The 14601-nt window shown below is 45.5% G+C and overlaps 1 protein-coding gene across 2 annotated transcripts in view; it reads left to right on the top strand.

Annotated features, from left to right (window-relative positions):
- The first annotated feature begins 8947 nt into the window (after positions 1-8947).
- The window catches only part of MRPL45 (mitochondrial ribosomal protein L45), a 14034-nt gene continuing 8380 nt past the window's right edge, over positions 8948-14601 (top strand). The window contains exons 1-4 of one of the 2 annotated variants that reach the window (XM_015412448.1): positions 8948-9025; positions 9890-10091; positions 10911-11028; positions 13783-13881. In XM_015412448.1, coding sequence (XP_015267934.1) covers positions 8969-9025; positions 9890-10091; positions 10911-11028; positions 13783-13881 — 476 coding nt within the window. In that variant the 5' untranslated portion in view covers positions 8948-8968. The remainder of the gene's footprint in view (positions 9026-9889; positions 10092-10910; positions 11029-13782; positions 13882-14601) is intronic. The other variant, XM_015412449.1, reaches the window with a different exon arrangement.

The raw sequence follows: 14601 nt of genomic DNA, 5'->3' as shown, positions 1-14601 counted from the left end.
AAGTTGTAATGAAGAATTAAGGTTTAAAACGACAGTCATACATTCAAATGCTGTAACACTGTACATCCCTGGGCAAAACGAGGACCGTGGTGGTATTATTAATAAGGGTATGGGTGACAGCATTACACTGATATAACAAAGATAAATGTACTTAAGGTTCAGATCATAGACCGCTGGAAACATCGGTTGCCTGGAGTCTTCTGCCTTGGTGAATCACTGTGAGTTCCGTGGCGGACGACCAACGAAATCGAAATTTGTTTTCAATCAGCTGTTGTGTGATGGGTTTTAAGGAACGCCTGTGCTGAAGGGTCTCCGTCGACAAATCCAAAAGGGTAAGTATTTTCTTCTTTTGGTAAGTTAAGCCAGCTTCCATTCTGGATTTTCTAAGGATAGTATTTCTAGTGCGGCTGTCTGGAATGGTGGCCAGTATATCTCGAGGGTATTTCTCTGCTTTTTTAGTTAGGGGCCCGATGCGATAGGCAGTGTCTATATAGGGAGCTACATTATCCTCTAAGTTCAGGATTTTGGCTAGCCAAGTGGCCAAAAAAACTTTAAGTTCAAGCTCACCCTCCTCGTGTTCCGGAATGCCGCGAAATTTCAAATTTTGCTCTTTCAGTTTATTTTCCAATAGCATTATTTTGGACTTAGCCCAGTCTTCTGATTTCTGCAGATCTTGGATTTCGTTTTGTGCAGTGACCGCTACTTCGAGGGCGGTTTCCGCGGCTTGTGCCGCTTCTGCTAGTGTTTCTTTAATGGTTTGGAACTCTTCCTGCAGCGGTTTTATAGCTGAATCGATTCGATCCGCGATACTGGCTTCCAATTGTTGAATGGTCTTGAGAAAGTCCGATTTTGAAAGAGCGGCCCCGTCATCTTCAGTACCTTCAGCGTCCGCCATTTTAGGTGTAAAAGTTGGCGCGCAGCCGTTTGGAGGGCCGTTCGAAAGGCCGTTGTTTTCTTTCGTCAAAAACTTTGTCATCGGCGTTGCAGGATTAATTCCCTTTTTAGCTAAGGGATTAACTTTTTTCCCCATGTTGGAAAGTTGATTTTCGTTCGTTGTTGAAGGAGTTTTTCGTTTTGTTAGGCGGGTAGAGTGAGGGAGATAATCCGTTACACGTCTACCATCATCGTTCGCGTAGCCACGCCCCATGAAAGCTCATACCTTGAATAAACCTTTGTTGGTCAAGAAGAAGAGGAGGAGGAGGAGATTGGATTTATACCCCGCCCTTCACTTGGAGTCTCAGAGCGGCTTACAAACTCCTTTCCCTTCCCCTCTCCACAACAGACACCCTGGGAGGTAGGTGGGGCTGAGAGAGCTCTTTCCAGAACTGTCCTTGAGAGAACAGCTCTGACAGAACTATGGTCATCCAGCAGCTGCAAGTGGAGGACTGAGGAATCAAACCCAGTTCTCCCAGATTAGAGTCCATGCACTTAGCCACTACACCAATCTGGCTCTCAAAGGCTCTTAAAGGTGCCATTTGTTCTACTGCTTCATTTGTTCTACTGCTTCAGACCAACACGGCTGACCAACTAGATGTATCTGGTTTCAGCTAGTGATGGAGAGAATCAGGGAAGGGCGCTGAAACTTGTTGGAAATTCTACTCAGCATCCCCTTCCCAGCTTCCCTTACTTCCATTACAAACAAATCTTTGCTGCCCTAAGGGCTAGAATGCTGGCTTCTTTTCAGATTAAGATTGATATTTTTAAGACCCTGAATAGCGGAAATGCAGGATGTACATGGCCTTGTTTTGGGGTATCAAACTATGGACGCTCGACTGCAAATTCAGGCCAAAAGAATTTAGGATGTTAAATCCATTTGCTCTTTTCCCGTCTACCTACTATAGGCTTCCAGCCTACAAGCTCCTGAAACAGCGTATGTTTTCACAATGCTATTGCTCACTTCGGAGAAAAAATAAACTGTACCCCATGCGATTTCCCCTTCCGCCTTCAAATGTAAAGAAACATTATTGAGAATCCCCAGATCCCCACACAGTGATATTCGTGCCCCCTCTAGTGTGGCTGTGATGAAATCACTTCATTAGAGTTCATAAACTGATAGTGAGTCAGGCGTGCGTCCACAGGAGATGCATTTGGAGATTACTGGATGCAGTGTTCCCTCTAAGCTAGCTCACAGTTTCTTAGCCTCTGGCTCACAGATTTCTGTCTTGGTTCAGGAAGGATGGCTCCAGAGCAAACTAATTTATGCAGTAGCCAAATTGCTCACTCACAACTTTAATGCCAGTAGCTCACCAAGTAGAATTTTTCTTCACAAGACTCTACAGCTTAGAGGGAGCATTGAAGATGTATTTTATGCAGGTGCATTTTGCATACACAAGCTGCCTGTTGCTTTTGGCGGGCTGTTGCTTGATCTCTTTGTAACATCCAGAGATGGATTATTCTATACATGCAGGAGGAGGAGGAGGAGATTGGATTTATACCCAGCCCTTCACTTGGAGTCTCAGAGCAGCTTACAAACCCCTCCCCACAACAGACACCCTATGAGGTAGGTGTGGCTGAGAGAGCTCTTTCCAGAACTGTCCTTGAGAGAACAGCTCTGAAAGAACTGTAACTGACCCCAGGCCACACCAGCAGGTGCAAGTGAAGGACTGGGGAATCAAACCCGGTTCTCCCAGATTAGAGTCCGCACACTTAACCACTACACCAAACTAGCTCTCAGGGACCGCATTCTGAATGTCTGAAAGAAAATCGGTACCCTAATTTTACATAAAATAAGCAGACGATCCAAATAAGCATTCTTGCCCCGTTTTCAGACAAAGCTAGTAGTGTTCCACTGTATTCCCAAGTACGTGTACAGCTTTAGTAATATTTCAGTTTGACCTTTACAAAGTGTGAGAGTCATCATGATGTCGTGGTTAGGAAGCCAACAAGGTTAGAGTATTGGACTAGGATCCGGGCACCCCAAGTCCAAATCCTCACTGGATGACATTGTGCCAGTCACACATTCTCAGCCTTCCCTACCTCACATATTTCCAACGTTTTCCCATCAATAAATTCCAAAAATGTACCATTTTACCCATACACACCTTGAAAATGTTAGCCCACAGGATGGGGGGGGGGAGGAGATCTTGAACAGGATCATAAAGTTGTTGGGGGTGTGATTAATAAAGTAACACAGTTATTAAGGAGAAGACAGCGATTCAAGTTTCATTGTCAGAGACAATTATAACTCCAAATCTGTGGAACAATGGTTTCCAGTAGAACAAATTTTGAGTCAAGTGGCACCTTTAAGACCAACAAAGGTTTATTCAAGGTATGAGGTTTTGTGTGGATGCACACTTTTCCAAATACATTGGAATGGAAGGTAACAGTTCAAATTGATAGACAGGCTGGACAGCAAATTAGCATGTAACATGATGAAGATGTTTTAAGATATGCAAAGACAAAACTAAATAACAGGCTAAGGTTATAAGGTCAACAGTCATTTTGATTTAATTAAGGGGGCAAAAACAGTGAGGCAATAAATAAGTCAAAATAGGAGTAAAATGTGTGAGGTATCCTTTCTAATTGTGGGGAGTAAACTGCTATGCTATCAGGCGTGGAGGCAATCAACTGGTTTCCAGTGTTAGAATACTTGACAATGATACATTAAAAGAAGTGGTGCGACCAAAGCAATATTATAGTATATTAGCACATTTTTTTAACCTGTCAATATTATCAGATTAATTATTTCTGCAATGCTTTTCTGTCCTTTGTTCAGTTCTTGGTAATTGTAAGTCCATAGGTTTACCTAGAGAATGTACAATATATGTTTGTTGTATGCCTGCTAAGGTAAAAATAATTTAAGTTTTTAAAAAAGTAACACAGTTCAGTTTCTGGTAAAAGAGACCATCAGGCATAATAAAAGTGTCTAAATGACCCAAATTCACCAGAAACGGGGGGGGGGGGGGGGGGGGGGGGTGTTTGAAAGCTTCAACAGTGTAAGCAACCAATATGGACAAAGGACAGGAAGAGAATGACTCAGGGAAGTCAGTGTGTGATATAGGAATAGCTCAGATTTACAGTAAAATCCTTGCTCCACCATAGAATTAACTGGGTGACCTTAGACCCTTTGGTAACACTTATCTACATTTACCTCACAGGGCTGTTGTGAAGTTAAAAGTGGGAGGGAACCAGGCCCGTAGCCAGTATTCCCTCTAAGCTGAGTTAATGTGAGCTAGCTCACAGTCTTTTAGCCTCTGGCTCATACATTTTTGTCTCAGCTCAGGAAGGAGGGCTCCACAGCAAACTATGCAGCAGCCAAAGCTCCTGCTCACAACTTTAATGCCAGTAGCTCACAAAGTAGAATTTTTGCTCACAGGGCTCCATAGAAGAAGAAGAGAAGAAGAGATTGGATTTATACCCTGCCCTTCACTTGGAGTCTCAGAGTGGCTTACAAACTCCTTTCCCTTCCCCTCCCCACAACAGACACCCTGTGAGGTGGGTGGGGCTGAGAGAAATCTGACACAAACTGCTCTTTTTCAAGGACAGCTGTGCCAGAGCTTGTGACTGACCCAAGGTCACATCAGCAGGTGCAAGTGGAGGAGTGGGGAATCAAACCCGGTTCTCCCAGATTAGAGTCCGCACACTTAACCACTACACCAAACTGGTTCTAGCTTAGAGGGAACATTGCCCGTAGCTTTAACGGGGCATTTCGGGGCTCTGCTCCCTTAATTACAAGCCCCATCCCACAAATAGTCATGCCAGAAACCTTATTTTGGACCATGACCTAGGTGGTACTGGGCTAGCAGAAAGCAGGATTGTTGGAGATGTATTGAAGGTGTCCTTCTAATCTTTCTTGTCCCCTGGAAGGGAACTCAAAATTGCCTTCTGAAGGTAATGCCCTCTGAGCAATTTTTTCCCCTAGGAACTGACACACTTTCTGCCCTGTCCCTTGAAAGGAAGAAGAGAAGAAGAGGAGATTGGATTTATACCCCGCCCTTCACTACCCAGAGGAGTCTCAGAGGGGCTTACAAACTCCTTTCCCTTTCCCTCCCCACAACAGATACCTTGTGAGGTAGGTGGGGCTGAGAGAGCTCTGACAGAAACTGCTCTTTTTCAAGAACAGCTGTGCCAGAACTATGGCTTGCCCAAGGTTATCTAGCAGGTGCAAGTGGGGTGGGGAATCAAACCCAGTTCTCCCAGATTAGAGTCTGCGCACTTAACCACTACACCAAACCTGCTCTGTAAGGGCTAGAAACGATCTCAGAGCCTCCCCCTTTAAAGTCAAGCATTCAGATTAATTTATTAATTGTAGTTTAACTGCCTCCTTAAAAGGTTAAATGCCCCCTGGAGCCTGAACAACAAAAAAAAGTCCTGGCTGTTATGTCTTGAGAGACATAATGGTAAAAGCTTGAGCTACCATAGCTCATTATGCGGATTGCAAATACTGACCAATGGTGTGTATTCTGGAGGGAAGGTTTTTGATTGGACGTTATGTATTGATTGTAATTGGATGTAACAAACCCAATGTGATTGGTTGTTGTGAAACATTGTAGGTGTGGCTATCTCAGCCAGAATTGTATATAAGTTGTCATTTTGCCTATGGAACTTGTCTAGCTGGTCTAGCACCTACAAGGCTGAGCCTTCATGCTGTTATCACTTCAATAAAGCTGAATCACTTGTTGAACTGTTCCTCCGAGTTAAGTGTCATACTTAACATCTGGCGACGAGGATGGGATGTAGTGGGTAGGCAGCCCCACCATTCAGAACAATGGAGGAGGTTCAAGCAACTGGCGAGCCACCGACGGAGCAAGGCGCTCCTGTGACCCCCGAGAATGAACTCCAACAAGCAGTTTGAGCCGTTCGAGCCACTTTCGGAAGATTGGGACTCATACCTGACCCGGTTTGAGTTTTTCCTGGAGAACTGCCAAGTGACAGATGCAGCGAAGAAGCAAGCAGCCTTACTGTGTTCCTGTGGGAAAGAGGTGTTTGATATCGCCCGCTCGTTGGTTACACCTGCCGACATCAAGATGGTGCCGTATGCGACACTGACCGAAAAGTTGAAGGCCCACTTCTCGCCTCAACCGTCTGAAATCGCTTCACGACACACCTTCTATGAGCGATGGCAGGGTCCCTGGGAATCTGTGGCGGAGTTCGTGGCGGCACTTCGAAAGGCGGCCAGACCATGCAATTTTGAGAACCCGGAGAAGGCGTTACGTGACCGCGTAGTGTGCGGCCTGAGAGACGCGCAACAGTGTCTGTTTGCTCGCAAGGCCCTCATGTTCAAAGATGCGTTTGAGGCAGCCGTCGCCGCAGAAGCCGCGGAGAAATCAACAAGGGAGGTGCGACTACGCCCCGGTCCAGCAGAACCACGCGTTCATCACCAAGCAACCGGTGATGAGGCCGCGGAGGACGTGGATGACGTCAGAGAGGCTCACTCCAACCACCCACAGCGGACCGCAGCGAAGCCTGCGCAGAAATGGCCGTGCCTAGGCTGTGGCGGGAAGCACGAGGATGACACCTGTTGGGCCAAAGAGTTGCTCTGCCGTGCTTGCAGAAAGTTAAATGTCATACTTAACACTGGCTATGGGCCTGGAGGGGACCACATATACTGCCCTGAACTGGAGGAACGGTGGAGAGAGAAAAATAATAATAAATGACACAAAATGTTAGTAATTATGCAAATTTCCGTACTTTTTAAATGAGATACTGATTTTCTTGCATGGTAAAAGAAGGACGTGAGGCATAAACAAAGACAGTTGCTGGTGTGTGGTGTATGCTGTGACTCCTGTTTCTGCCAGTCTCAGAAGCCGTTCGAACAAAATATTGTTGATGTGGCGGCACCCTAACGGATTCATCATACAATAAAAGAAGCCAGGAGAGTGAGCCATTTCCTTGAGGCACGGCAGCATATATCAAGCCCCCCCCCCCCCGGAGGTTTTGAGATATTAATTTTATATTTCCTGTGGTAGACAGTAGACTCTTTTCTACTGCTACAGACAGACTAACACAACTACCCATCTTTACCTATGGTAGACAGTGCACATTTTCACCCATGGATATTATAAATGTTTACATCTTTAATTGCCACATGTTTCACTTCCAGAATGTTTCCTCAATTTAAGTGATCGACTTCTTTTAAGTTAGAATGACTGGTCTGCTTGTAACGGCAGGAAGAAATTCAACTGGTGCAGCTTCCGCCTCCATCCCTACAGGGAAAGAAAAATTATACTTCTGCAATTCCTACCCATCACACAACTATTCAAAGTGCAGGAATGGAGGGGGGGGAGAATGACAACCTTGTTTCTTGTGGGATTTCTGGTCAGGTTCAGAGGGGATTCCCTTCTGTTAGGTTTTATGTGTTATAGAGGGCTAGAAAGCCAGTGCGGTATCCCAGGGATGTGCAAATGTAAGTCTTGATGTGGTAGCTGGTATGGCAGTCGTACACACTCCATGGCTTGCAGAGAGCCACGGGCATAGCTTCCATCAACCCCAAAAGCAGGGTTGCCAGGTTACCCCTGGCTATTGGCAGGGGATCCAGTTTGGAGAACTCCTGGAGATTTGGGGATGGAGCCTGGGGAGGAAAGGGACCTCAGTGGGGTACAGTGCCATAGAATGCACCTGCCAAAGCATCAGTTTTCTTCAGGGGAACTGATGTCTGTAGTCCGGAAATGAGTTGTAATTCTGGGGGATCCCACTTGGAGGCTGGCATCTCCACCAAACAGCCACATTTTACTTCCATCCCTAGCACTAGGCCTGCATGCATCTCAAAGAGGTTTGCACCTTTACCCATTCATCCCCTGTAATTCCAGGAGATCTCCAGGTAGGGTTGCCAACCTCTAGGTGGGGACTGGAGATCTCCTGGGATTACAACAGATCGCCAGACCACATGAATTGCTTATTTATTTATTTAACACATTTATTTCACTTCCCCTGGAGAAAATGGCTGCTTTGGAAGGTGGACTTCATGGCATTAATATTCTACCAAAGTCCTTCCCCTCTCTAAACCCTACTCTCCCAGGCTCCACCTCAGATATCGAGGTTTTTCCGAACAATGTGTTGGCAACTCTCTAAGACTCCAGGCCCCATGGGGAGGTTGCTAATCCTACCTCATATGGTTGTTGTGAGGAGAGATATATGGGGTAAATTTGGGATGTACTAAAAGGAATGACAGAATTGCCCATTGGAAACAATGGGAGAGGCTTGAAGGCTCATTGGACATAATGGGAGCCAGGTTTTTTTGCCAATTGACTTGCATGAAATACATTATAGTACAAGAAGAGCTGGGAAAAAAAATGTGGAATGGATTTTCCATTAAAGTCTCTGGGCCCAAACAGACTACTTTAGGACTGGAATGACAGCCCCCCCCCTCCCAGAGTGGAATGAAAGCCCTTGGGAGTAGTGGAAGCATTCTGGGACTGGAATGACAGCCCCCAGAATGGAATGACAGCCCCTGGGAGTAGTGGAAGTGTTCTGGAACTGGGATGTCAGCCCCTGGAGTAGCTAAAGCATTCTAGGACTGGAGTGGCAGGTCCCAGAACAGTTCTGCTACTTCCAGGGGCTGTTATTCCACTCTGGGGCGCTGTACCTCATTGAGGTCCCTGTCCTCCCAAGGCTCCATCCCCAAATCTCCAGCAGTTTCCCAATCTGGATCTAGCCACTCTCCTTCTCCTCGCCCCCATCCCCTGCTGCTGGTTGCCAGGGGGTCCTGGCAACCATAATTCTGATCTGTCATGTAGACGGTTATAATGTTGTTGAGTATGTGTATGGAGTGCTTTTGTGCATACTGGGGTGTGTGTGTCCGTGTTCTTTATTTATTGCGCATTTTAACTCTTCGATTACGGAGAGGCTACGATCTCCGCCTTCTTCTGCAGCTGGTGACGGAAGTGAAGCCACCCCAGGCCGAGAGCCCCCGAATTATCCTTTCCTGTGTCGTTCCCTGAAGGCGCCGCGGCCGGAATTTTCCACTCTGGCGTCATCAGCCTCGGAAGCCCGCCTCCATAGTCCCAGCATGCAATTCGTTTGATCCAAAATGGCTGCCTCCATGCAACTCAATATGGTGAAAGCGGCTCTGCGGGTTTCTTTGCAGGTACCGGGGGGGGGGGGGGGGGGGGGGGAGCTAAGTTGCGTTTTGTGCGAGGGTGTAGGGTTAATGATAACAGCGTCTCTGTCTTTATTGATACTGTATTTTCTTAATTTTGTGCGTAATAACTGGCACAAAAACGTATGGAGTCACCTTAATGTATCACCCTCCCGACCCTCAGGATGGAGAGAGAATATAACAGTTTATGATAAATCAGGAGTTTAGGGGTACCTTAGAGGTGACCAAAATGTATTGTTATACAAATTTAGTGAAAGCTTCCAACGTGAACTTTCTCGAGTCGGAACTCACTGCAGATTATGTCGGAGTACTTGTAACACAGCTACTCATCTGGAATTATCTGCATAGGACTCCTCTCTGAAGGGCTGTTTTGTTTTCCAAAATTTTAAAGAAAAACTAAACAGGGAAGAACAAGGGGACTAAAGGAAAGGGGTATGTGAGAAGAAAGAAGTTGGGCATTGTTTTCCTATGGACACGTTTTGCTTTTAGTGAGGTCCTTGTTTTTTAAGCAATGTACAAGAGGGAATAATTTGGCAGCTGCAGCCTGTGTCATTTTGGAGATGGGATGGGGAAACTGTCCCTTGTTCAATTTCTGTCAGCAGAGCTGCAGATAAGCCCTATTCAATGTGGGGCTGCCATAAATGTCCCTATTTCATCTGAGAAGCACCTACTTTTGTCCTCTGTGGTCACATGTAAGTTGAAATGTACTGAAAGTGTACCTAACAGAACATGCTGGCCACTTCTACATATCCAGGTTGGCATGAAATTGTGAATTGGGACAATAAGGGATTGAGTTGTGTTTGAAATCTGTGTTTTTGATTTGTCTATTTTTTAAAAACTAAAATTCTCCAGGGTGTGGAATGTTTACTGAATCCTGCCCGCTTGGCTGCATCCTCTCTCATGATCCCAGTGAGAACAAAGAAGCGACATTGCATTCCACCTACTGCCAACTCAAAGTATTTGACACCAGAAGAATATAAGCGGCGTGCCAGGGCTGCGGGCATTGTAGTTCCTCATGAACGATTAGTACGCCCCATCAATATTTCTTGCACATGTAGGTAGTGGTGAACACTTGTTGTGGGGAAGGGTCAAATACTGAATTAGATTCTAGGGAATGGATCCCTGTAGATCATGGGCCTGAAATAAATCTCCTGTGTCCTTTTGAATGTCTTCTGGTCATCCTTAGCTTGTAGTGGCACGGCTCAAAAGAGTTTAGGTGGCTTTTTAAAATGAACCAAATATTTTATTTGTTGCTACACATACGACATGCTGCTTCTCCATGTGTAAGGGTTTGTTTCCACTCCAAAATGTAGGCTGGATTGTAAGGAATAGAAATGTTTTTTGACAGCGCTCTTTGTATTTTCCTTGTGGACCTATAGTGGATTTATACTGTCTGCACATTTTTCCTTATAACTCTAGAGATATTTTTTTTAAAGACCAGGGACTAGTTCATGATCGCAATAGATCATTTTGCTATTACCAGATATTTTAAGCCTGAGAAACCCCTCTGGTTGTAGGAGAGGGAATGGCAACCACAGAGTACTGAGGCTGGGAAGGTACAGAGAATCCTTTTGTGTGGATGGTCTGTTGTCACTGTGAATGCCTCTGCGCTCGCAGCAGCCACAAAAGCTACACAGAGAATTGTCGGTGTGGAAGCTGCCATAGACATAAGCCACAGTTCAGGTTCTTGTTGTTCCTAAATTCCTTGTAGGGTGTAGGATGTTGCCTCTGAATCAGAAATATGCTTCACTAGAAAAATGTGCAACAATGCTTTAATTACATCTCCCAGTCCTTCACGGTCTTTGATTTGAATCTTACATGTTTGGGGTGTGTGTTAACTGTTATAATCTTTGCTTTCTGTTTGGTCACGCAGCTGGGATCCTCGACCCTTATGTTCCTCCAGAAGGAGATGCTCGCATTTCATCTTTGTCGAAGGAGGGATTGAAGCAAAGGGTAGAACAGCTCAAGCAGAGTGTGGCTTCACAGTTGGCGTACGTACCCTGTGCGTCTCTGTGTGCCAGCCATTCAGCCTCTGGCATCCGTGACATACTGTTTCCCACCCAGCCCCACCCTGATCCTGTAGCTCTTCTTCAAAGAGCTCCTCTTTAACATTTACTCGGGACTGAAGACTGTTTCATCTCCGGAGGTGTGGACTGTAAATAATTGATCTTCACAATCAGGAAAAGCATATTGTACAGCCTCCTGGGACTGTACCACCTCAGGATGCAATGTTTGTGTGTGAGAATTTGACAGCTAAATATTTTCCATATCAAAACTTTCCTGATATAGCAAATTAGGATGTCATCTCTGAGAGCCAGCGTGGTGCAGTGGTTAAGAGCGGCAGACTCTTATCTGGAGAACTGGGTTTGATTCCCCACTCCTCCTCCACATGGGACCTGCTAGGTGTCCTTGGGCCAGTCGCAGTCCTCTCAGAATTCTCACAGCCCCACCTACCTCGCAAGGTGCCTGTTGTGGGGAGAGGAAGGTGATTGTAAGCCACTGGTAGACTTTGTAGGGTAGAGAAAAGCAGGGTATAAAAACCAGAGGCTAAGCTAGACCCCTTCCCTCTTGTATTCTGACCATCAGCAGGCAGAGGTTTTTGTAAACATGGGGGAAACGCTGAAAACATGTGATTCTTGCCACCTGCACTCTGAAATGGCATGGTCTTACAAGGGTTGTGCCGTATAATGAGCACTTAGAAATGTCCAACTGCCAAATGTTACCAGGGAAGCCATCAGGGAGAAGAGAGGCAACCGTCAAGTACCATTCCATTGTGTCTGAACTAGGAACTCACTATGAACCCTTATTCTGAGCAGTTTTTTGTATTGGTTTTTAATTTATATGTGTAACGATTTCTAATTGCTGTGAGCTCTTTTGGGAGGTAATTTTTGTCTGAAAAGGGCCGGGGAAATCACAAATTTTAGCTGGGTTCAAAGAAGGCGTCCAAATCACTACTAACAACTAGAGTAGAAACTGTTTTCTTTATTGGTTGATCAAGACCAAGGAAAGCACCTGCTCCTAAGAAAGTTCAAGACGCAGACAGCTTTGTAGACGAGACCATAGCATATATATAGGCGAATGGACATCAGGATCTTGTAGAACCTTTACGCCAGTTACACAATGACAACTCACTTCTGCACCAAATTGTAACCAATAGAAAAGCAATCTATGCTTCCTTCTTAACATACTTTAAAGAATACTACACCCTGACCTGGATAGCCCAGGCTAGCCAGATCTTGCCAGATGTCGGAAATTATGCTGGGTTGGCCCTGGCTAGTATTTGGATGGGAAACTTCCACAGAATACTGGGGTTGTGATGTGGAGGCAGGCAGTGGCAAACCACCTCTGGTCATCTCTTGCCTTGAAGACCCCACGGGGTAGCCATAGGTCAGTTGCGACTTGACACTACTTTCCTCCAACACCACAGCATAAGAATCACTGACAGCTATAGTTGAAGAGAACAGGCTATCGGTTAAAGGTTTGTTTACCCTATGAGGCGAGGAATGCAGACTTTTGGAGACTTCAGCTAAAAGCACAGATAACAGTGCTGGCTCATCACCGGACCAAACGTGCCCCTCAGTTCTTTACTTGACCTTCACAGAAGTGGCTCCGTTAGGGCTCATTCACATTTCAGCTTTTCCCCCATTTCAAAAGTGAGATGAAAATAACACAATGAATATACTCTGCATTCTAAAAGAAGCATCTGCAACCCTAAAATTGTCTTGCCAGATCAAACAAGAGGCCCGCCTGCTGTAACGGCTTAGATATTCTACTCACAGACAAGGTGTACTGTATGTCATCAACCTTTTTCTTTTGCCCCCACTACCTACTACTCAGAGATACACTGTCTTGGAACATTGGACATTCTGTTCCTGGCTTTCATGGTTAGTGCTGTTTTATAGGCCTATCCCCATGAATGACTTTAATCCTATTCCAAAAAAAAAAAAAACTTCTAAGAAAAAGAAGAGATTGGATTTATACCCTGCCCTTCACTAGGAGTCTCAGAGTGCCTTACAAACTCTTTTCCCTTCCCACAACAGACACCCTGTGAGGTAGGTGGAGCTGAGAGAACTGCTCTTTCAAGGACAGCTCTGAAAGAACTATGCGTTGCTCAAGGTCATCCAGCGGCTGCAAGTGGAGGCGTGGGGAATCAAACCCGGTTCTCCCAGATTAGAGTCCACACATTTAACCACTACACCAAAGTATGTGGCAATGAATTTTGCAAATCAACTACACATTGTATGAAGAAAATAATTATTTACTTAGATGTTTATACCCTGCTTTTTTCCCCAGTGGGGACACAAAGCAGTTTACAACATTGTTCCTGCACTCCTCCATTTTGATTTTTATCCTGTGAGGTAGGTTAGGCTGAGAGGGAGTGACTGGCCCAAGGCCACCCAGCAAGCCTCCATGGCAGTGTGGGGATTCAAACCTGGGTCTCCCACATCCTAGTCTGGTGCTCTGACCACTATACCATGCTGTCTCTTCCTTCTGTACCTCTAGAATTTGCTGCCGGTCAAGCAGCTCCTTAGGTCAGAAACACCTTCCTTCTATGCTTCCTGCTATGATCACAGAGGTCACCTTTCATTTTGTTTTGAAGTGTTTTTAACAGTAGAACAGTCTGAAGCCACTTGATTTCTTTTAAGACTGTCCCCCTGAATTGTTGTTTTTTCCCCCTTATCGCCTTTGAGGCATAAACTTCTTTACTTATCCTTACCTTCTTTTTCTTATCCTTACCTTTGCAGAATCCGGAAGATCAAAGATCACGTTCCTGATTTCAGCACCAAAATTTTTGCAGAAACAGCCCAGGAAATTTTTATTGACGCTCACAACAACTTGACAAAGTAAGGTTGGGGGATGGGAAGATTGCTCGTTGGGTTCTCACTGCTCCCCCTCCCCGTCCACTTGCATACGCAAATTTCCCACTAGTCCACAGTTGTCTTATTGGACTCAAGGGACTAAGGATATAATGATCATTGTATGTTGGTGTAGGCTTTTGGGTTTTTGTAAAACTGTTTAGCAGTATTGAAGAATCCTGTCAGCATTAGACGCTCATGCACCAGATTTGCAAGCCTTAAGATTAGCAAACTTAAATTGCCACTGCACTAACACAAAGATTTTTTTTGGGGGGGGGGGTGTTAATCGGCGCAAGATGTTTGACATGAGTTAGGTTGGGGGGGGTCACCCTGACTCGCAGCCACATGTGACTCAGATCCTCCCATGCCATTTTTTCGTAGTGGAAATGGCTTGGCTATGTTGGCTTCTACATGTGTTCAGCCGCACGTGGAGCCCAAGGTAGGGGCAAACAGGGCCAGTACTCAGCACAAATAGAACATAGGATGGGAGGGAAAACACATTGTGTGATGGAACCCTTTCCTGTGGTGAGACCTCTGATGGGGCGTGTGACTGTTATCGGCCAGGGGACACCCCCCCCAACTCTTGTCACCCATTTCATATAGATGAACTCTTAAGCTCTTTATCAGTCTTAACTATACATACTGACAGAAGACACATCAGGAAAGCATGCTCTGGAGGCAGCTTGGCAGATGTTGAAGCCTCTTCTG

Source organism: Gekko japonicus, unplaced genomic scaffold, assembly GCF_001447785.1.
Source record: "Gekko japonicus isolate JY-2015 unplaced genomic scaffold, Gekko_japonicus_V1.1 scaffold8, whole genome shotgun sequence".
Taxonomy (NCBI): domain Eukaryota; kingdom Metazoa; phylum Chordata; class Lepidosauria; order Squamata; family Gekkonidae; genus Gekko; species Gekko japonicus.
Note: the sequence above shows the minus strand (reverse complement) of the source record. Positions and strands in the feature narration are given on the sequence as shown.